At 37.5% G+C, this 22940-nt stretch overlaps 1 protein-coding gene and 2 pseudogenes across 1 annotated transcript; all 3 read left to right on the top strand.

The window, feature by feature from the left end:
* The first annotated feature begins 4042 nt into the window (after nucleotides 1–4042).
* On the top strand, nucleotides 4043–5308 carry LOC133986414 (uncharacterized; annotated as a pseudogene).
* Nucleotides 5309–13315: 8007 nt separating this feature from the next.
* Nucleotides 13316–15208, top strand: LOC133986104 (uncharacterized). The gene is made up of 6 exons (XM_062425887.1): nucleotides 13316–13358; nucleotides 13522–13845; nucleotides 14000–14365; nucleotides 14477–14593; nucleotides 14914–14975; nucleotides 15089–15208. Exons 1-6 carry the CDS (start codon nucleotides 13316–13318, stop codon nucleotides 15206–15208), a joined length of 1032 nt encoding a protein of 343 aa, XP_062281871.1.
* Nucleotides 15209–17839: 2631 nt separating this feature from the next.
* On the top strand, nucleotides 17840–19628 carry LOC133986412 (uncharacterized; annotated as a pseudogene).
* The last annotated feature ends 3312 nt before the right edge of the window (nucleotides 19629–22940 follow it).

The raw sequence follows: 22940 nt of genomic DNA, 5'->3' as shown, positions 1-22940 counted from the left end.
TAAACACATTAAATAGGTCATAAATGTATTTCTAAAAAATGTGTAAAAAGCATTTCAACCATTTAGATTTGAATTGTGGAGCTAGGCTTCAGAAACTCTGTTTCAAAATTTCTGTGTTCAGGATTTAGTGGGCGGGTCTGAAAATCACCACCACGGCCCCTGCTGCTGTAGAGGTTTAAATACATTCAGTGCACTCTACTACTACTACAGTCTACAGTTAGCCAGTTAGCTGAATTAGCCGCCGAGCTAGCGGCAGAAAGCTCTCAGACGTAGCATCCATGTTTCTGGTAGAGGTGGTGACTTTGATTGACAGGTGACACTTGGTAGGGAGCGGGGTTTCAGCGAACTCGGCGGGCCAGCCAAACACCCATCAACTGTGGAGTTGATCGGATGAATGTAAAGGTCATCTTTTGGCATTCTGAATCCATTTCTATGTAACCGGTGGTGTCTTGACATTGTGAGTGTTGTGTTAGATAAAGAGCTTCAGGCCAGGACATATTTGGAGACAACAGAAATAAGCAACAAAATCCTCCGAGACACTGAGCCCCTACCTAAATCAAATGAAACAAAAAACATGTTGGCATACTGCACAAATAGTTTAAAAGCTAACAAAGAAACAGAAAAGACACTTACCTCTCCTGTGGAGTACAATGACATAAAGGGGGAAAGGTAGAGGCGGGAGACATAACAGAAGTGAATGTGAGGGTACAGAAAGTAACACTCATATGTTCCACTTGACTGGAGGAGTAGCATGTCAGGTCTGCAGTGATGTTGTGTAATTATAACACATAACTAATATTTAACTCAACACATATATTCTGTTACTGTATAATTGACCCTGGTCTGTTTACTCCGAGATCTATAAAAGATAAGATGTATGGGTACTTGCAGTTGTAGTGTAAAATTTGGTGATAATTACTAACAATGAGCAATGTTGTATCTGCTAAAAGGGTACTTGATTGTTGACTATTATTTGCTGAAGATGTTCAAATTTGAAGGCATTATGTTAAACGAAGAAGGTGTATGTGATTCTGCATTTAGTGAGTGAATAAGTACCTTATAATTGAATAAGTATGAGAAACCACAATATATGTGATTATATATACCATACTTTTATATTATTATTAGTAGCATTAGTATTATAGAAAAGAATGCAGTAATAAGAGTAATTGTGTAACATTGTACTCAAAGGAATCTGTGATGAACATTGCCCACACAGTTAATACCAGCGGAGGAAGATAGGGGGCAGCACTTAGTAAATGGAAAAGTACAGGAACTGGAGGCGGAGAATGATGTAATCCGAAATCTCCTATAGCAAAACACCTGCTAGCATAGAAACGGAAGGAAGAGCCATAAAAGGTGTTTTAGGGCGTCTTTAGGAAAGGCGCCAAGAACGTGAGTTCAAGTTGAGGTGAAAGAGGGTGCGAAGAACGTGAGTACGGGTTGGGGGGCAGAAAGAAGCGGATTGGTTGAAACTCACTCCACCGAGGGAGGGGGTCGAAACTTTTCTGCAAGGGTCAGCAATATAGAACAGGATAAAAGAGGCCCCGAGTTTTAGCCCTTTGTGTCATTTGTGCATAGATTCTGTCTGAGTATGCTGGCTCCGGGTTTTTGCTGTCGACATTAAAAACTCTAAAACTGCATTTCAGCTGGACGGCTCCTGGTGACTTTTTGATTGAGTATTTTTTGGAACTCCTGACTTTCTCCGAAGACGAAGTACTCAGAATGATTTAGATACAACACAGTCAAAAATCAGAACTGTCAGTACTCCATAGCAGTGAGTACAGACCCATTTTATGCACTGCAGTAGACCTTTTTGGCTGCACTCACAAAGGTTACTGCATCAACCCAGTGAGACAAACTCAGACCTACCAGAAAGGTGACCCTGTAAGTACAGACAATATATAGTATATCCTCTGATGCTGGGAATTATTACTGTGCTGTGGCCACATGTGGAAAGATATTATTTGGAAATGGAACAAAACTGGAACTTGGTATGATTTGGTGTTCAATAATGAAAATAATACTCAAATTATATTGATAAAACCATGACTGATAAGTCTCTTTAAGAAACATTGACAAGTCTTTCATCTTTGTTTTATTTTTTAGTGCAAACAACACTATTTATTGGAATAGTGATATTAATAGTCTGCTTGGCTGTTTCTGTTGTTGCAAATATTCACCTGCAACCGAAGAGTACGTGAACAATGTAAAGTTTTGTAACTAACTAAATGCTTTTGTTACATTACATTTTTTTTATCAATTTATGTACATTAAGTACATGCTTGAAGAAATCTTTATAGTATAGGTTTTAGTGTAAAATCATGTCATATTGTATATTATTAATGAACTGTTGAACAAAATGCGTTAAAGACAATAAAACTCTTCATAGAGCTTGTTGATCATTAAACTCTGCATGTAACTATATTTTATCAGATTAATCAAATAAAATTTCCACATTTTGGATTTTAATTTTACATTATACTAAAAAGCCAGATTAACTGTGTATCATCTTTAGGAATGGAAAGCACTATTTCAGAAGCTCAACATGACAATTTTCACCAACCAGTACATGGTATTGTGAGTAAATATACAAAATGAACATTTACTATAATTCCACTGAAGGTACTGTATATTTATATCACTTTATAAGTATGTGCAGTATATATAAATAACGACGTTCTTTGGTGTTTTTCCACTGGATGGAACAGAGGATGATGGTTTGTTTGACTCTGGGACTGACACAGAGTCCGGGGACAGTGAGCCTTACAATGACTCAAGCGTAATATTTGTGCACAGCGACAGCTCTGATGAAGAGTTTTTAGGACTTGGGTAACCATACAGCAATACACTGTACCAAATATATAAGGTTACCGTGTTCTTTTAAAAGGTTTAATTGAAATGTATGGCCTAATCCGAGCCCGGTCTGATTTAATATATCGGTCCAGTTCAGTTAAGCAAATCATTACCGGACCATTAACCATTACAGACATGCCAAATCTCCCGGAAGTTCCGGGAGTTTCCCGCTTATTGATAGCGGCTCCCTGACGCCCGGAAATTAGACACAATATCCCAGAATCTGGAGCAAGCGAGCAAAAGCGCACATGCTTGAGAGTGACTGCGTGTGTGATTGATCATGTAGTGTGTGCACGAGAAGGAGCGTGTGTGTGTGTCTGGCTGCCCCCTAGTCTCAAACTGTATCTGCTTGTGCTGAGCAGATAGTGCACAGTGAGTTTTTAGTGCTATTTTGCAGAAAATGGATGTCCGTTGCAGCTAAAAGTGGCTCTATGAGAATGATAAAACCAAACTGAAAAGTTGCGGCCAAGTAAGTTAAACAATGACCTGAAAGTCATTATAAAGCCTTGCCAGGCGAGGTTAACGGAAGGTTTGTATGGTTAGTATGAGTGACGTGTGGATTATAGCCTAATGACATTTTCCTTCATCATACATGTGGGACAACATAACTAGTTTAACATTATACTTTTATGAATCCAGTTTTTTTGTTTCTGTACTAGTTTGTCTTTAAAGTATGTTTGGTCTCACACTTGTTTATGGTATCTTGTCTTTTTCCTTTTCCATAATCAATATCATCAAATTTATTTTCTGATACTGTTTTGCAGTTTGTTCCAGTAAAATCCTTACAGTCTACTCTTGTCTTCAAACACTGTTAGAAGTGTGTTTAGCTCACTGCAGAACTATGCACCTACATGCAGAGTGAGGACAGAAGCTGAACATGCCTACCAAAGATGGAAAGCACTACAAGACGAGGGCATGAATGGAAGAGATCACAAAATTCATTAAAAACAAAAATCTTTGAGATTATCATTAAAATAACAGTGTGAACAGTGAACAATAAGAGGTGAAATATGCTTCACAAAGATCAGGATGAGAGCAATGTGACAGGAAGTGCACTTTGAGTCTAGATTCTGTGATAACCAATCAGACTCATTTCTCAGTGTGACATACAGATTGTGGCCACGTCACATCCCCTCCTTTATTCACTGAAAAACCAACAAGGTTTCTAACAAGAGACAAAGTCAAGATGATCGTGTTGTGGGTAACACTGCTTGTTCTTCATCAAGGATGTAAGTACCATCTAATTCTGTGTATTCTGTATACAGTTAAGAACTTTTATGTCAACAACATGTTTGGAGGTTCATATGTCATCTTTCTGCATTATACAATAATTGTTATTTACAATGTCATGTGTTTTATATTTTTCATTGAATTCAGATACGCTGATTCCAGTGATCACGGTTCAACTTGGTGAACCGGCAAACTTGACATGTGCTTTATCTGATGATATCAGCAGTAAAGAACTTTACTGGTACAAGCAGAGTGCCGGTGATACTCTCAAATTCATTGTGAAACTGACTCAATATATAACAGCTGAGTATGCACCAGAATTTTCTTCCTCAAAATTGAAGGCACATAGAGATAAGAATATTAGCAACCTGACCATTTTGAGGACAACCCAAGAAGACGAGGGAATGTACCACTGTGGAGTCACTGACTGGATTAATACTGAATGGAGCGGGACATATTTGCTAATAAAAGGTAATAATGTGATCTATTTTACTTTAAAGTCTCACTAAATTTCATACTGTGATTACAAAACATTTTTTTATTTGAGATATACTTTAATACCAGTTTTCAAAATGTGTGTGGAGGTCTTACATTTTTAACATAGTTTTACATTACACAGGAAACACTGAAAGGACATCAAACTATACTGTTGTTCAGGGGTCAACAGTATCTGATCCAGTCCATCCAGGAGACTCTGTGACTCTCCAGTGTTCAGTCCTCTCTGACTCTGGGAACAAGACGTGTTCAGGAGGTCACAGTGTTTACTGGTTCAGAACTGGATCAGATGGGTCTCACCAAGACTTCATCTACACTGATGGAAGTAGCCCTGATGAATGTAGAAAGAAATCTGACATGAATTTGTCTCCAAAGAGCTGTGACTATCACTTCTCTAAAAGCGTCTGATGCTGGGACTTATTACTGTGCTGTGGCCACATGTGGAAAGATATTATTTGGAAATATAACAAAAGTGGAACTTGGTATGATTTGGTGTTCAATAATGAAAATAATACTCAAATTATGTTGAAAAAATGATGACTGATAAGTCTTTTAAGGAACCTTGACAAGTCTTTTGTTTTGTTTTCTAGTGCAAAAAACACATTCACTATATATTGGAATAATGATATTAACAGTCTGCTTGGCCGTTTCTATTGTTGCAAATATCATCTTTATTTGCAACCGAAGAGTTTGTGAACAGTATAAAGGTACGTGTTGTTACAACTAAATGCTTCTTTTACATAAAAACATGTTCATTTGATGTATAACATTTTTATTAATGTATTAATATTATGTACAAGTTTGAACAAATCTTTACAGTAGAGGTTCCAGGGTTAAATCATGTCATTTTGCATATCATTAATGAACTGTTGAACAATAGGAGCAATATGCGTTCAAAAAAGTCTTCTTGTTGATCATTAAACTCTGCTGGTAACAATATTTTATCAGATTAATGAAATTCAATTTCCACATTTTGGATTTTAATTTAATGTTACACTAAAAAGAAAGATTAACTGTGTATCTACCAAAAAATTTTTTTCTTATGATATCATTCATTTTTAGGGAAGGAAAGCACTATTTCAGAAGCTCAACATGACAACTTGTGCCAACCAGTACATGATACTGTGAGTAAATATACAAAATAAACATTTACTGTTATTCCATTGAAGGTTGTGTTAGATCACTATATACATATGCACAGTATAAATACACAACTACTACTTTACTGCACAGATTGAAGCTGATGACACAATGAACTACGCTGCACTGAATTTCACTGAAAGAAAAGCAAAGAGAGGAAGAAAGAAGAGAGAGTTTTCAGAGGACAGTGTGTACTCTCAAGTTAAATGTTGATCATATGCTTTTGCATCTGTGTATGATTTTTTGTTTTATTTTCTTAACTAATAATGAAATATTAGAGTTTGCTCAGTTACTGTATTATTGACAATATTACTGACTACCACAGCCTATAATGTTTTTCTGTTACATTCTTTACATATAATTACATTAGATTTTCCATCATATTAACACAAAATGTAGTGTTGACGTGCGATGTCTTAATCTAAAATGATGAATTGTTGCAATAAAAAATAGTTAATTAAATGGCTCAAATGCTTTCCATGCGAAATACTAACTGTGGTTTGAGTTTAAAATAGATTCTCTTTGGCAATATGAAATAAAATACAAAACAGAACACAAACTACTCTTTTCCTTTTAAATATGTATCAAGTTGCATTTTGTTTTAGTTTCTAGGAGCGCTTTTTTTATCTGTGTGAACACTGTATCTGTATGAGACACAGAGACGGCTGTTACTGTTAACACAGACCAACTAACCATCACTCACTCCTGCTCCTGAGTTCAGAGGCTGATATATGACATTAACTGGTAACTGTGTCATTAAATAATCTGACAGACAAATTACAGCAAAGTAAGTGGCTACAAAAGCTCATCAGTGAAGCCCCATAGTCAATACAAACTGTATTCAGGATTACCTAAGCTTTTTTTTCTTTTTTTTTATACCACGGCCTTACGTGTAATACAACCATTGCCCTGCGCATAGTGTGTGGTTGAATTCATTGTGCAAGACCATGAGTAAACAAACTGCACCACTATATTTGATGTTGATTCATCTATGAGTTTGACAGGTCACTTAGCTAGTGAGGAGTAGATTTCTGACTGGAGCAAAAAAAAAACCACATTATCAGAAGAGGAAGGAAAATTAGGACATTAAATGTCAAATGGAGATCAGGTTGTGAGGGGTTTCTAGAAAAAATTGGATTGCAGAATCAACATGTCTGGAAATACAAGACAAACCATTTTGTGGTTGGGACAAATAATTTCAGGATGCTAGCTGAGTGTTATTATTCTATATTTTTGTATATCTTATCTTATTAAAACTTACATTTAAATTGACTTAATGAGTCTAATATTCTAAACATTTTTAAGAAGCATTTTGCCTAGTGGAAATTCTGATTGGCTGGTAAGTTTTCAATCTAATAGCCACATTGCGTGGTGATCAAAAAAGTTCATTTCAAGCCCTGAGTTAGTTCTCACATAGTTCTAATTAGATTTTGTCTCGAACACATACAGATGTATTTTAAAAGTTGGCAGTAGTCAAATCCTGCGAACATTGTTTGTTGACGTGTCCTCCAGAGCCAGTGTAAGTCAACCAAGGGGCAGATTTCAAGAACTGGCCAATCAGAACTGAGTGGGCTCCTCAGGAGGGGGGCCTTAAAGAGACAGGAGCTAAAATGGCCTGTTTCAGACCAGTGACGGACCAATAATCTGACAGACGATGCCTGAAGGGCCATGAGACTGAGAATGGATCAAATCATATCAAAAAGGAACAAATAAATAATTTGGCCTTTGATTATTTAATTTAAAACTGTTTATTTCAGTTTACATTTTACAACGGCGGTCTAAAATATTTTGGCCGGTCCTTTTTTGGGCCAGCCTGCTGAACACGTAAAATTTAGCCTACAGCAGCTCAAAAGAAGAAAAAAAAAAACGAATCAGGGCACCAGACAAAGGTTGAGGCAGAAAAAAAAGACACTAACTAAAGAGCTGCTGGTGGATAGCGAAAAATGCTGTGGCTGTGGCAGTGCTGTTTTCATTGTGGTGGAGCCCTTGTATTAGTATAAGCCATGTGCTTATGATGCTGACGTCTGTTTCTAACCTGGCATTTATTTTTGCTGAAAGTTTGATTGTAAGATGAAAATATTAGGTTTTTTTTTTTTGTTTTTAACTGTAAATCATGCAAAGATATTGCAGTGTAGCCTAAGATTGAAAGTATATATCTGGAAATGTGAATAATATGTCCCTGTTTGTCTTCACTGTAATTGTAACTTTAGTTTACAATCATATATGACATATACATATTTCAATATGGAGTATAAGTAAATACAATTAATTTGAGGTCAGTGGAAACAAATTGTGAACACAATATTGACATTTCATCACCTTTTAAAGTTATTACCAGGGACTTTCATTTTGTGTTGACTTTAGCAGGCCCTGTGGACAAAAGCGATAGTTGATTCATTCATTCATTAATTGTGCTGTATAATCTTGGCTAGTGTGTGCATTTGTTTTGAATAAAAGCAAGACGCTTCTTAGTTTTAATATTATTTTTTGTATATATGTAAGATTACTATTGTAATTTCACTACTAGAGACCACGCCAATTTAGTTATGAGTTTAAAGATTTATTACAATAGTAGAAGAAGGATGGGGGATGAGAGTCGAAGGGTCAGGGATGAAGGGATGGAGGGATGAGCTGTAAAGGGAGGGGGTTAGAAGGGATGGGGGTGTAGGGTGAAGGATAAAGGAATGAGGTTGAAACCAGGGTGCCAGGTGGATGGGTGGAGGTGTGGGTGTGGAGAGGGAACAGGTGTGGGGTGAGACTATTCTTCTGATCCAGGTTGAAGAGGAGAGGAGCATGTAGGCATTTTAATATCGGTACTATTGTGGCAGATGTATGATAGGTATGCAAGACCAACGGCCGAGGATTTTGATTATGTGGTCAAGGATTCCCTGCCTCAAAGCTGAGGAGGCGACTCTGATGCAATATGAATTAGTATGGTTCTGGGGGTAGTCCGGATTTTATAACTATTTGGCGTAGGTGATAGTGGAACCAAAAACACGTACTACTTTACTCCGTAATGAAGGTGGGTCAATGGGGGGAAGTGCGGTTGGCTTGTCCTAAGTAGATGTAGTTGCTAATGGGTTCGTAAGGACTCCACAATGAATTTGAACGGAATGAGAAGATAGGTTGAGGATGGCTGGATTGGTTGGTCCTGCTTTTTCTGAGTTGGAAGACGAGTGTGTTGGGTGGGTGGCCAGATATGTCGGACATGGTGGTGTGTTGTGATGGGTCGTGGTAGGAAGAAGAAGGAGTAGTGAACTCAGAGCAGTGCAGAAAACTGAAGAATGCTAGTTAAAACATGGAATCCAAAACCTTATTGATGAAAGTGGATAGGTAACCTGTGCAGAGGGTTCTGATACAACGGGGGGGAGGTCTGTAGTGATTGATGAATGTTTTGACAGGGGATGTTGTTTGGCTTTACGAAGTCCTTTGATTAACATGCTGATATGTTTTTGAAACAAGCTCAGACATGGCGCTCTAGAGGACAGTTTAATGATGAAGTTGATTCCACTGATACAGACTTGAATTGTGGTTGATTTGATCTTAAGGATAGAGTGGGCATAAGTGATGAAGCTAGAAATGGTCAGAACATTGAGTGATGGAAACGGGAGGATGTGTGGAAGGTCTTAAAGCAGTTCCACCCAGTCAAGTAAGATGAAAGGGTTCAAGGAGCATGGCTGTTGAGGATGGTATCTTGAGAGGCGAGGACAAGGTGAATTTCTGAAATGAAAAATGAGAGTGTAAAAGTGAAGAAGAATCAACGATTGTCTTGATCATTTTAATCTAAGATGTCGATGTAAGATCACTGCTTTTGCCTCATACACTATGGGCCTGATTTACTAAGATCCCAAATAGTGGGTACTAAATTGCGTGCACTGTGCAATAGATTGCGCGTGCCGTTTGCGTGTGTTTTGCGGGTGATCTACTAAGAATAATTGCGTAAATGAAAACAAGTGCAACGGGGTGGAGACAGCGGTATTTAAATGAGGGTTTTGTGTGTCTTTATGGAAAGTTTGGACGAGCAGAAAGCTGCAAGCACAAAATTAAATGTGATCAGGTTCTAGTGCAAGAGGTTAACAAATATATTGAGTTATAACAAAAACAAATATTAACAGAAAAACCGACATATGGGAGAGTATTTGTGACGATGTCAATGCTGTTAGTAAAACCAAAAATATTCCACTCCAAAATTATCAACACAGGTGGAAAAACGCCGTCCTGTGCATATTCTGTCATTGTGCCTCCGTCTCCTCCTCTCCACAGTGACAAAAGTCATCTGTGTGCAGTGCGCAGCCGGTTAATACCTGTCCATCAAAGGTATTATTTATAGACGCAGTTAGCGTCAGAAATAATACCTTCAGGTTTGGTAAATTACAATGCGCGTACTAAATAACATATTTGTATTTTCTCCTCCCTGTATTTTGCGCACTGGGGTTGAAACGCCCCATATTACATATTCATTATGGCAAACGTACTAAATGGACAGCGCGTACTATCTTGCACAGTTGCAAGACGCAAACGTCAGTGCTGCGTTAGTAGATCAGCTTGCACATTTTTTGCGGGTGATGTCAAGTTTGCTCACATTTTTACACACGCAAACCTTTAGTAAATCAGGCCCTATGTGTCTAATGGAATGTGTTTCGTTATCTTTAGGAGGCCAATTGCTCTTCCTCTATCTTGGCCTATGTCCAAATAAGGTAGAAGGCGTGGGAGAGAAATCATTTTATGACCTAAGACCCTTGTTTTGGGGTTGTATGACCAGTGTAAGATGCGCATATGCATACATGTTCTGCTCCGTGGTCATCTTCTATTGGGTAAAATCATATAGGCTGATAAGTTTGACCAATCACAGATGATTTATTTGTTCTCTTAGAAAGTATAATAGTTTAGGCATACTCTTTTTTTTCGTTGAGATGAGCTGATGTCATTCTGTATGTATGCTGTCTCCTTATTGTACAATAATAATTGCTTAATTTTCAACCTAGCAGTGTTTGTGTATTATTATGATTTTTTTCAGACAATTTCCAGGACAAGAGAGTGAGTCAGCCACAGCGTTTTTGAAGCCAGGCATGTAATGTGCTTGAATGGTGAACTGTTGCTGTGCTGGCACGAGGGGGAGCTTTTGCATGAATGGCATCATATCCAAGCTACATGATTGACCTCTGTTGAAGTATCTACTACTGCACTGTTATCGGAGAAGATGGTGATTTTCATGTTTGACCATTCGTGCTCCCAAAGAATGGCTGCAATGATTATTGGGTACATTTTTTCGAATATAGTGGATGATGGAGTTAGAGATGAGAGTTTGGGAGGCCATTCAGCAAAGAACCATCTGGCGCCATAATAGCCACCAAAGCGGATGGAAGGGGCTGCATCGGTGTACAGTATAATATCTTTGGGCCTGGAGATGTGTTCATTGTCGAAGAAAGAAATGCTGTTCCATGAGGACAGGAATTGGTGCCTTAGTTTTAATTCCATCCTGCATGTGTTGTCCAATGTGATGTGGTCATTGAGGGAGATATGTTCGGAAGGCTCAGCTTTGAGAGATGATACGAATGGCATAGATGAGGTGGCCTGGCAGAGAAAGCAGCTGGCCTTTAGTGTACTGGTTAGCCAAGGGGAAGTTGGAGATAAGGACTGACTGTGGGAGGCAAGATGCAGAACACAGCAGGACTTTGTCTTAGCACGGCCGGAGCACGAGGCAAAGGAGTGGCAAGTGTGCATGCTGTGGTGGGGTGGGATGGGGCACTGCACAATTCACAGTTAAGTGAAGGGTGGGCTGCAAAGACATGGCAGTACAGTTCCGGGGTTTCAAGTATCCCAGTAAATCCCCTGACTGTATTGTTGGACTCTTCCAGCAGTTTGGGACGCGAAAAGAACATGATAGGTATAAAAATCATTGCCTCCGAATCACAATGCCAGATCAAGGATTGTGGATAAGTAATCATCCAACATCCAATCATCCAACTTCTGTCTGGAAAAGCTGAAAAGCAGGAAATGAAAGAAGTTGGCCAGTGGTGGCCACTGATGATGGTGCAGTCAGAGCAACTGAGGGCGATGTGATAGGAGGGGAGCTGCGGTGGCCACTGGAGAAGGGACAGTAAACGAAAGGGCCAGAGAAGAAGAAGGGATACAGGGATGGAGGGGTGCATGTGTATGGGACGATAGTGAATTTTAGGGATGACTAAAAGAAGGGAGCAGCTTGGGATCTGTGTGAGCTGGCACTGAGTGTGAAACACCCTGGCTCTCTGCGAGAGCAGCTGTGGTCGGAGCTGTTTGTTAAGCCCCACACTGCGCAATGACATTGTGACTGAGGGGCACTCTCCGTGTGGTGTTTTGTTCACGTAAAGGGCGGTTGTGGTTCAGGAGGTAGAGCGGTCATCCTCCGATTGGCAGTTCGATTCCCAGTTTCTCCAGTCCACATGTTGCTCCCGTTGGCACCGTCCCAGGTGGCTGCCTGTAGCCAGAGCTCCTGAGAGCTGACGCTACACTGTAATTTCCCAGCTTGGGATCAATAAAGTATATCAAAAAAAAAAAAGTTGCTTCAGACAGGCGATGGTCGGATGTTTTCGGAGCTGTTGGGGAAGTTAGTGGTGGAGTGACGGTTGGCCACGGTAACTTCACCGGTGGTCCGGGCTCCAGGATCTCGAGCAGGGTGGAGGGGATGAGCGGCATCCCTTGAACGCCATGCCCGGGAACTTCCCCTGGAGTTGCCACAAGGAGATTCCTTGATGACAGTGGCGTTATCAGAGGAAGAGGGTCGAGGGCTGAGGGAACTTGGATGGCTTAGAGTAACCTTGGTTGCCAAAAAGACTGGATCTCCAATGATGACTCCGGGTCTGCGGGAATCGGCTGATAGTCGGGGAATAGGTACAAATCTCCTGATCCATGGTGACCTAAGGTATGATATTTTAGGTTGAACGCTATCAGTATGAGTGACGCCTCTCACATTACACGTTGTTATTTGACACAGTATTGATTATAGCCTCATTAATGTTGATCTGCACTAATGTTACTTTTTTTCATCATACATGAGGACAACATAACTAGTTTAACATTATACTTTTATGAATCCAGTTTTTTTGTTTCTGTACTAGTTTGTCTTTAAAGTATGTTTGGTCTGACACTTGTTTATGGTATCTTGTCTTTTTCTTATTCATAATCAATATCATAAAATTTCTTTTCTGATACTGTTTTGCAGAGTTTGTTCCAAACACTGTTAGAAGTGTGTTTAGCTCGCTGCAGAGTTGTGCATCTACATGCAGAGTGAGGACAGAATCTGCACATGCCTGCCAAAGATGAAAAACATCACAAGACGAGGGCAGTAATGGAAGAGATCACAAAATTCATTAAAAACAAAAATCTTTGAGATTATCATTAAAATAACAGTGTGAACAGTGAACAATAAGAGGGGAAATATGGTTCACAAAGATCAGGATGAGACCAATGTGACAGGAAGTGCACTTTGAGTCTAGATTCTGTGATAACCAATCAGACTCATTTCTCAGTGTGACATACAGATTGTGGCCACGTCACATCCCCTCCATTATTCACTGAAAAACCAACAAGGTTTCTAACAAGAGACAAAGTCAAGATGATCGTGTTGTGGGTAACACTGCTTGTTCTTCATCAAGGATGTAAGTACCATCTAATTCTGTGTATTCTGTGTACATTTAAGAACTTTTATGTCAACAACATGTTTGGAGGTTCATATGTCATCTTTCTGTATAATATATTTTCTACATCAAACAATAATTGTTATTTACAATGTCATGTGTTTTATATTTTCATTTAATTCAGATACGCTGATTCCAGTGATCACAGTTCAACTTGATGAACCTGCAAACTTCACATGTGCTTTGTCTGATGAGATCAGCAGGAAAAATGTCCACTGGTACAAGCAGAGTGCCGGTGATACTCTGCAATTAATTGTGAAACTGAGTCAGTATAAAGAACCTGAGTATGCACCAGAGTTTTCTCCTTCAAAATTGAAGGCACATAGAGATAAGAATATTAGTAACCTGACCATTTTGAGGACAACCCAAGAAGACGAGGGAATGTACCACTGTGGAGTCACTGACTGGATTAATACTGAATGGAGCGGGACATATTTGCTAATAAAAGGTAATAATGTGATCTATTTTACTTTAACTTTAAAGTCTCACTGCATTTACCAATTTAATTATAAAATGTAAATTCATAATAGAGATAGTAGATAACCAGTTTTCAAATTATATGTCAAGGTATTACATTTTTAACATAGTTTTATATTACACAGGAAACACTGAAAGGACATCAAACTATACTGTTGTTCAGGGGTCAACAGTATCCGATCCAGTCCATCCAGGAGACTCTGTGACTCTCCAGTGTTCAGTCCTCTCTGACTCTGGGAACAAGACGTGTTCAGGAAGACACAGTGTTTACTGGTTCAGAACCGGAACAAATGCATCTCATCCAGACTTCATCTACACTGATGGAAGTAGCCCTGATGAATGTAGAAAGAAATCTGACATGAAATTGTCTCCAAAGAGCTGTGACTATCACCTCTCTAAAAACGTCAGCTCCTCTGATGCTGGGACGTATTACTGCGCTGTGGCCACATGTGGAAAGATATTATTTGGAAATGGAATTAATCCTGAACTTGGTATGATTTGGTGTTATTGAAAATAATACTCAAATTATGTTGCTATAATCATGACGGATGAGTCTCTTTAAGGAACCGTGACAAGTTTTTCTTTTTTGTTTTGTTTTCTAGTGCAAAAAACACATTCACTATTTATTGAAATAGTGATATTAATAGTCTGCTTGGCCGTTTCCATTGTTGCAAATATCGTCCTCATCTGCCACCGAAGTGTACGTGAGCAATATAATGGTAAGTTTTGTAACTAACTAAATGCTTCTTTTATATAAAAACATGTTCAGTTGATGTATAATATTTGTTAATTTATGAATATTATGTACAAGTTTGATCATGTCAAATCATGTCATATTCTATATCATTAAAAAAGCAGCAACATGCATTTAAAAGACAATAGAGCTTGTTGATCATTAAACTCTGCCGGTAACAATATTTTATCAGATTAATTAAATAAAATTTCCACATTTTGTATTTTAATTTTACATTATACTAAAAAGACAGATTAACTGTGTATCTACCCATATATTTGTTCTTATGACTTCATTCATTTTTAGGAAAGAAAAGCACTATTTCAGAAGCTCAACATGACAACTTGTGCCAACCAGTACATGATACTGTGAGTAAATATACAAAATGATATTTACTGTTATTCCATTAAATCTACTGTATATTTATATCACTTTATACGTAGGCACAGTATAAATACACAACTACTACTTTACTGCACAGATTGAAGCTGATGATACAATGAACTACGCTGCACTGAATTTCTCTGAAAGAAAAGCAAAGAGAGGAAGAAAGAAGAGAGAGTTTTCAGAGGACAGTGTGTACTCTCAAGTTAAATGTTGATCATATTGAGCTCTTGCATCTGTGTATGATTGTTTTGTTGTATTTTTTTGACTAATTATGAAATATTAGAGCTTGCTCAGTTACTGTATTATTGACAATATTACTGACTACCACAGCCTATAATGTAATTTTTTTCAATCTTTTTTAACACAAAATTTAGTGTTTGAAAAGTGCTCAATGTCTTAATCTGAAATGACAAATTGTTCTAATAAAAAATATTCAACTAAATGGCTTAAATGCTTTCCCTGTGAAATACTAACTGTGATTCGAGTTTGAAACATTCACTTTGCCAATATGAAATAAATAAACTGAAAAATGGAAACATACAGAATATAATAATATAAATACTGTAGAATGAAACAGCAGAGTATCATCTGGATCCTGATGTCTGTTCAGAAGAAGAACACTTTACAAAACAGAACATAAACTACTATTTTCCCTTTAAATCCGTATCAAGTTTATTTTATTGTAGTTTCTAGGAGCACTTGTTTTATCTGTGTGAACACTATCTGTTTGAGACACAGAGACGACTGTTACTGTTAACACCGACCAACAAACCATCACTCCCTCCTGCTACACAGGTGTTAAAATAAACTTTTCATGCTTAAGCTAGCAGGCAGACTGGAGTTGCTCTCATGGATGCTCATATACATCTACTTATGTCTTTGCATTGACTCTGTATGTAATAACTGTTCTGTCTGAAAACACCATTACATCTGACATTTTGTCATTTTTCCAAATATGAACAAAAAGATTTTATATGTACTCCTTTCACTCTGGGGTGATTTTGTGATTATGCATTTATTTAGTTGTTTTTTTTACAATCATTTAACCAAACTAGCCATTAAACTAGTTGCGTGAGGATACAACATTCAGATCAACTGTTACTTTATTGACCAACTGTATCTACTTCAGCTTTTGCAACTCACATTGATTCCAATTCCTATTTTTGGACATTTGAGGTCAGTGGAAACAAGTTGTGAACACAACACTGTTTAAAGTTACTACCAGGGACTTTCATTTTGTGTTGATTTTTGCACCCCCTGTGGACAAAAGCAGCAATGTTTTACAAAAAAGAAGACTGCGTTTCCCATCAGCACCACCACCTCATGTCGTATAATATTTGCTTACATGCGCATTTGTCTTGGGAGTAAAAGAAAGAAAGGCGATACTTATTTAAAGTAATATTTTTCTTTTTTAAACACTCCTATTTTCAGGATGCATAGTGATGAGGTAAAATATCTATTTGTGTCTATATGAGATTAATGATTGTAATATGACAGTGGTGAAGCAAAATAAACTTTTAAATACCACTCATACACCTAGGTTACATGTAAGGCTGCATTCACATCAAATCCAGCATTGAAACACCTTCCCACAGGGTTGTGCAGAGGTGTGGATGTGTTTGTTTCTGCTTTACAAAGGAACTGGTGTGAAACAATGAGAAAATAATGTTTTATTTCTCAGATCTCTCTTTTGTTCTTAATACACCACCACTCTCTCTTTTCATTCACTCTCTAGTTCGGTCGACCACCGCTACCCTCCCTCTGCTGGTCATACAGAGGCAGCATGAGATTGTTTCATAACCAGTTAAAAGAACCTCACAGTAACTTGTTAGATACTTGCTTAATTACACATCGACCACCTAGGCAGCAAAATAATCATTCAGTTGGAGTCATGTTTCTGGACATCTGGTAAATGTAGGTGCAATATTCACTCTCTTTTAGCTCTGTTTTTCATCTCGGCCAACTCAAGAGGGAAATACCTGGCTCGTTTGCAGCTAAATGCTCCACTATGTCCACCAGCTAGTTGCAAACTGTGTCTGTTTGTGCTGAACATGTAGTACACATTGTATTTTTAGTGTATTTTTACAGGAAACAAACGCCTGCTGCAGCTGAAAACGGTGCTATAAGAATGGTGAAACAACACTGAAAAGTAGAGGGTCAAACAGCTAAACAATGACTTGAAACTTGTATGAACCCCTTTTAAGTCAAGGTTAAAAGAAGGTTCATCAGTATGAGTGACACCTCTCAAATTATTTGACACGGAATTGATTTTAGCCTTGTTAATGTTGAACTGCACTAATGTTACTTTCTTTCATCATACATGTGGGACAACATTACTAGTTTAACATTGTGCTTTTATGGTATCTTGTATTTTTCTGATATTCAATATCATGAAAAATCTTTCTATTACTGTTTTTTCACAGTTTGTTCCAGTAAGATCCTCACAGCCCACTTTTGTCTTCAAACACTGTTAGAAGTGTATTTAGCTCGCTGCAGAGCTGTACACTTACATGTAGAGTAAAGGCAGAAGCTAGACATGCCTACCAAAGATAAAAAGCACTACAAGATGAGAGCAGTAATGAAAGAGATCATACAATTAATTAAAAACAAAAATCTTTGAGATTATCATTAAAATAACAGTGTGAACAGTGAACAATGAGAGGTGAAATATGCTTCACAAAGATCAGGATGAGACCAATGTGACAGGAAGTGCACTTTGAGTCTAGATTCTTTGATAACCAATCACATGCATTTCTCAGTGTGACATGCAGATTGTGGCCACGTCATTTCCCCTCCTTTATTCACTGAAAAACCAACAAGGTTTCTAACAAGCGACAAAGTCAAGATGATCGTGTTGTGGGTAACACTGCTTGTTCTTCATCAAGGATGTAAGTACCGTCTAATTCTTTTGTATTCTGTGTACATTTAAGAACTTTTATGTCAACAACATGTTTGGAGGTTCATATGTCATCTTTCTGCATTATACATTTTCTACATCATACAATAATTGTTATTTACAGTGTCATGTGTTTTATATTTTTCATTGAATTCAGATACACTGATTCCAGTGATGACAGTTCAACTTGGTGAACCCGCAAACTTGACATGTGCATTGTCTTGTGACTTCAGCAAGAAACAACTCTGGTACTGGTACAAGCAGAGTGCCGGTGATACTCTGAAATTAATTGTGAAACTCAGTCAATATTTAACAGCTGATTATGCACCAGAATTTTCTTCCTCAAAATTGAAGGCACATAGAGATAAGAATATTAGTAACCTGACCATTTTGAGAACAACCCAAAAAGACGAGGGAGTGTACCACTGTGGAGTCACTGACTGGATTAATATTGAATGGAACGGGACATATTTGTTAGTAAAAGGTAATAATGTGATCTATTTGACTTTAACTTTAAAGTGTCACTAAATTTCATAATTTATTACAAAACATATTTTTTTATTTGAGATATACTTTAATACCAGTTTTCAAAATGTGTGTGGAGGTCTTACATTTTTAACATAGTTTTACATTACACAGGAAACACTGAAAGGACATCAAACTATACTGTTGTTCAGGGGTCAACAGTATCTGATCCAGTCCATCCAGGAGACTCTGTGACTCTCCAGTGTTCAGTCTCATCAAGACTTCATCTACACTGATGGAAGTAGCCCTGATGAATGTAGAAAGAAATCTGACATGCATTTGTCTCCAAAGAGCTGTGACTATCACTTCTCTAAAAGCGTCTGATGCTGGGACTTATTACTGTGCTGTGGCCACATGTGGAAAGATATTATTTGGAAATATAACAAAAGTGGAACTTGGTATGATTTGGTGTTCAATAATGAAAATAATACTCAATTTATGTTGATGAAATCATGACTGATAAATCTATTTGAGAAACATTGACAAGTCTTTTTTTTTCACATTCACTATTTATTGGAATAATGATATTAACAGTCTGCTTGGCTGTTTCTGTTGTTACAAATATCGTCCTCATCTGCAACCGAAGTCAAAGAGTACGTGAACAGTATAAAGGTAAGTGTTGTAACTAAATGCTTCTTTTACATAAAAACATGTTAATTTGATGCATTAACATTTTGATTAATTTATGCATATCATATACACGTTTGAACATATCTTTACAGTAGAGGTTCCAGGGTTAAATCACGATATATTGTAAATTATTATTGAACTATTGAACAATAGCAGCGACATGCATTCAAAAGACAAATATTTAAGTCTCCATAGAACTTCTTGATCATTACATTCAACCTGTAACTATATTTTATCAAAATAATTAAATAAAATTTCCAGCTTTTGGCTTTTTATTTTACAACAGTATACTCTTATTAAAAAGCCAGATTAACTTAACGTATCTATCAAAATTATTCTTCTGATTTCATTCATCTTTAGGAAAGGAAAGCACTATTTCAGAAACTCAACATGACAACTTGACAATGGTGAGTAAAAAAACAACATGAAATGTATTGTTATCAGTGTTGCAGTCATTACTCAAAAAATGTAATGCATTAACATTACTCGTTACTTTTTAATTAATTAATATGAGCCTCTCCACGGGCACACTAGTAACTCGTTATCTTACTGTGTTGCAGATAAATCTAACGTGATTACATAAACTTGTTACACCCAACACTGAATGTTGTTCTATTAAAGGAACCATATATAAATATCTCTTCATAAGTAAGTAACCATTTAATTTGCTGCACAGATTGCAGCTGATGACACAATGAACTACGCTGCACTGAATTTCTCTGAAAGAAAAGCAAAGAGAGGAAGAAAGAAGAGAGAGTTTTCAGAGGACAGTGTGTACTCTCAAGTTAAATGTTGACACAATTTTTGCATCTGTGTGTCATTCTTTTGTCGTATATCTTATCTTGGCTAAATATTAAATATGAATGCTTGTTCAAACAAATCACTTTATTGGTAAAACATTTGGGACTTATTAGAGTCAACATCTTTTGGTTGCCTTTCTTACAAATCATCTTTATCATATAGATTACATTTTTGATCTTTAATTGTATTAACATGAAATTTTGTTTAACAAATGCTTGTTGTCTCAATCTGAAATTACTTTCTGCTGCAATAAAAAAATAAACCCAACGGTTCAAATGCTTTCGATGTGTAATACTGTGTGTTAAGTCTGAAACAGATGAAAGAATTAGTAAAATTCAGATTTTGTCTCGAACATTGGCAGATGTATTTGAGAAGTTTGCATTTTAAATAGAGAACTAGAAAAAGTAGTGAAATCCTGCTACCATGATTTTTTGAGCCTCCCCAGCCAGCAGAATTAACCAAGGAGCTGCTTTCAAGAGCTGGCCAATCTGAAGTGAGCTCCTCATCAGGGGGGGGGGCAATCAGAAGTGAACTCCTCATCAGGGGGGAGCTTTAAAGAGACAGGAGCTAAAACGGCTTATTTCAGACAGAGTGGTTAGTTTACAATCATATATGACATAAATATGGAGTATAACTAAATATAGATAAAAGAAACCACAATTTTTGAGACAGTTTGTTTGAGTTCAGGTGGCCAGAGGTCAGAGGTCACTAAACCTGACATTAATTGTACTAAAGAAAATACACTGCAGGATTAATGGTAAACAAGGAATAAACTCCACCTTATAGTCTGGACATGTATGTAGGTTCTTTCACACATAATGACAGAATAATTAAAGTTAAAGAACTTCTTTATTTACCGATAACCTGCTATATTTTTGGTCAGTTTTCAAGTTGAAACATCCGGCATTCAATCCATATTTGGCAATTTGAAGGCAGTGAAAACAAGTTGTTAACACAATATTAATGACACATCACCTTTTAAAGTTGCTACCATGGACTTTTGTTTTGTGTTGATTTTAGTTACCTCTGTGGAGGCATGGGGTAGTCTTTTCCCAGAATGAAGACTGCATTTCCCGTCAGCACCACCACCTTGTGTTGTAAAATCTTGGCTTTCATATGCATTTGTTTTGATAGCGAATGAAAGAAAGATGCTACTTGTTGATAATGTTAGTTTTCTTTTTTAAACACTTATGTTTGCAGAATGCATAGCAATAAGATAATGTACTTATTGATGCCTATGTAGGTTCGATAAAAGTAATATGACGATGGTGAAGCAAAATAAACTGTAGTAACTCAAAGTTGATATGGTGAACTTGTTAGCTAGTTGCTTATTTACTCAGTCAGCAGTTACGCAGCAAAATTATCATTCAGTTGGAGTCATGCTTCTGGACAACTGGTAGATGTAGGTCCAAATATGTACTCTCTTTTAGCTCCATTTTTCATCTTGACCAACTCCAGAAGGAAATACCTGGCTCTTTTGCTAATTAATCCTCCACTATGTTCACCAGCTAGTCACAAACTGTGTCTGTTTGATTTTTGGTGCTGAGTAAGTACTACACAGTGAGTTTTTAGTGTTTTTTTGCAGAAAAAAGACACCTGCTGCAGCTAAATACTGTACACTGATAGAAGAAAATTAACCCCAAATTGCTCCCGGTGGAAGCGCCAGCATGCTTGGTAGTTTACCACCATCGGTGTGAGTGTGTGTTAAATGGGTGAATGTGGCTTGTACTGTGGAAATGCTTCAAGTGCTTAGAAGGCTAAAAGGCATTATATAAGTGCAGTCCATTTTCCATCCATTAGTTATGAAGACCCATCATTTTTTAATTGTTTTAATGTATTGCACACAAGGTTATATATATATATATATATATATATATATATATATATATATATATATATATATATATATATATATACAAGGTTATATATATATATATACATAATACATCCAGAACATTGAGATTAGGAAAGGAGAACAATAACTAACAAAAGAGAAATATGCAGGAGGAGTCAATGAAACCCATAAGGGCTTGTCAGGTGGCCTTCCTCTTGTGAGACACACAACATAAAAACTTAAGAGTAAAGAAATTAAGACAAATACATGCATAGGCTAAACAAAAGCAAGCAAAAAAAGCTATTTATTGTTGCCTGGAATATGATAGTGAGAGTGGTTATAATGTTGCATTACCTAATTGGTCCAGAAAGAAGAATATGGTTCATTTCTTAAATGACGTTTAAAAACAAAGGAAGAAAGACCACGCCTCACACACACTATCATGATTAAATCACCCCCCATACAGTTCTCTGTCAATGAACTGTCGTTAGGGGCACGGTATCCAGCCTTAACTCATGCTTCAACATATCAACTATAGGTGCTTACCCCTCACTAAGACCTACTGGCCCATCACATGAGAACTCACTGCATGGATACCTGTCTCCCTACATCGACAAAGATCTACGTTCTTACCAACATTTTCTAGCTTTCTGCAACTACAATTCATCTCAACATGCAACAACATCCAATATTTCCATTCGTGGTTCTGACACCACTCCCGGACACCCATCCAGCTTTGCAGATCTCACCACACATTCTCTTCCATCTGGCCCCTTTAAAACATAAACCATAGACTAGCCCATCATGCTGCTCTACAAGATCCACTCTTCACCACCGAATCAGGCAGAGCTGCTGCATGTTTCTGGTTACACCATCTCCACAAAGTTTGCATAAATCAGGGATTTTCTCCAGAACTACACTCGGTCCACTCTTTCCACATCAGAGTTGCCTCAACTGCTTCCACACAAGAGGTCCCAGATCACTCATAAAAAATCCTCAGCTGCAGGTCTTCCCCATTTACCAAACCAACATCTTTCATGACCTGGATAACATCAGAAACTCCCACAAATGTGTTAGATTATTTTGGGAGCACTATCCAGCCAATGAACCAGTGAGCCAGCTTCCCCACTCACAAGCTCAATCTTTCCTAGTTCCCCTTCTACCTTCCCAACATCAGCCATCCTCATCTCGTTGAAAAATTACCAAACATCCATCATTAACACCCCCACCACTAACATCCCACGTACCTCGACCCTCACT

The sequence above is a fragment of the Scomber scombrus genome, chromosome 9 (genome assembly GCF_963691925.1).
Source record: "Scomber scombrus chromosome 9, fScoSco1.1, whole genome shotgun sequence".
In the NCBI taxonomy this organism is placed as follows: Eukaryota; Metazoa; Chordata; class Actinopteri; order Scombriformes; family Scombridae; genus Scomber; species Scomber scombrus.
Note: the sequence above shows the minus strand (reverse complement) of the source record. Positions and strands in the feature narration are given on the sequence as shown.

Coding starts and splice junctions, on each gene's coding strand:
- LOC133986104 (XM_062425887.1), top strand. CDS start 13,316: ATGATCGTGTTGTGGGTAACACTGCTTGTTCTTCATCAAGGAT. Junction 13,846..13,999: donor GACATATTTGCTAATAAAAG/GTAATAATGTGA, acceptor TATATTACACAG/GAAACACTGAAAGGACATCA. Junction 14,366..14,476: donor TGGAATTAATCCTGAACTTG/GTATGATTTGGT, acceptor TTTGTTTTCTAG/TGCAAAAAACACATTCACTA.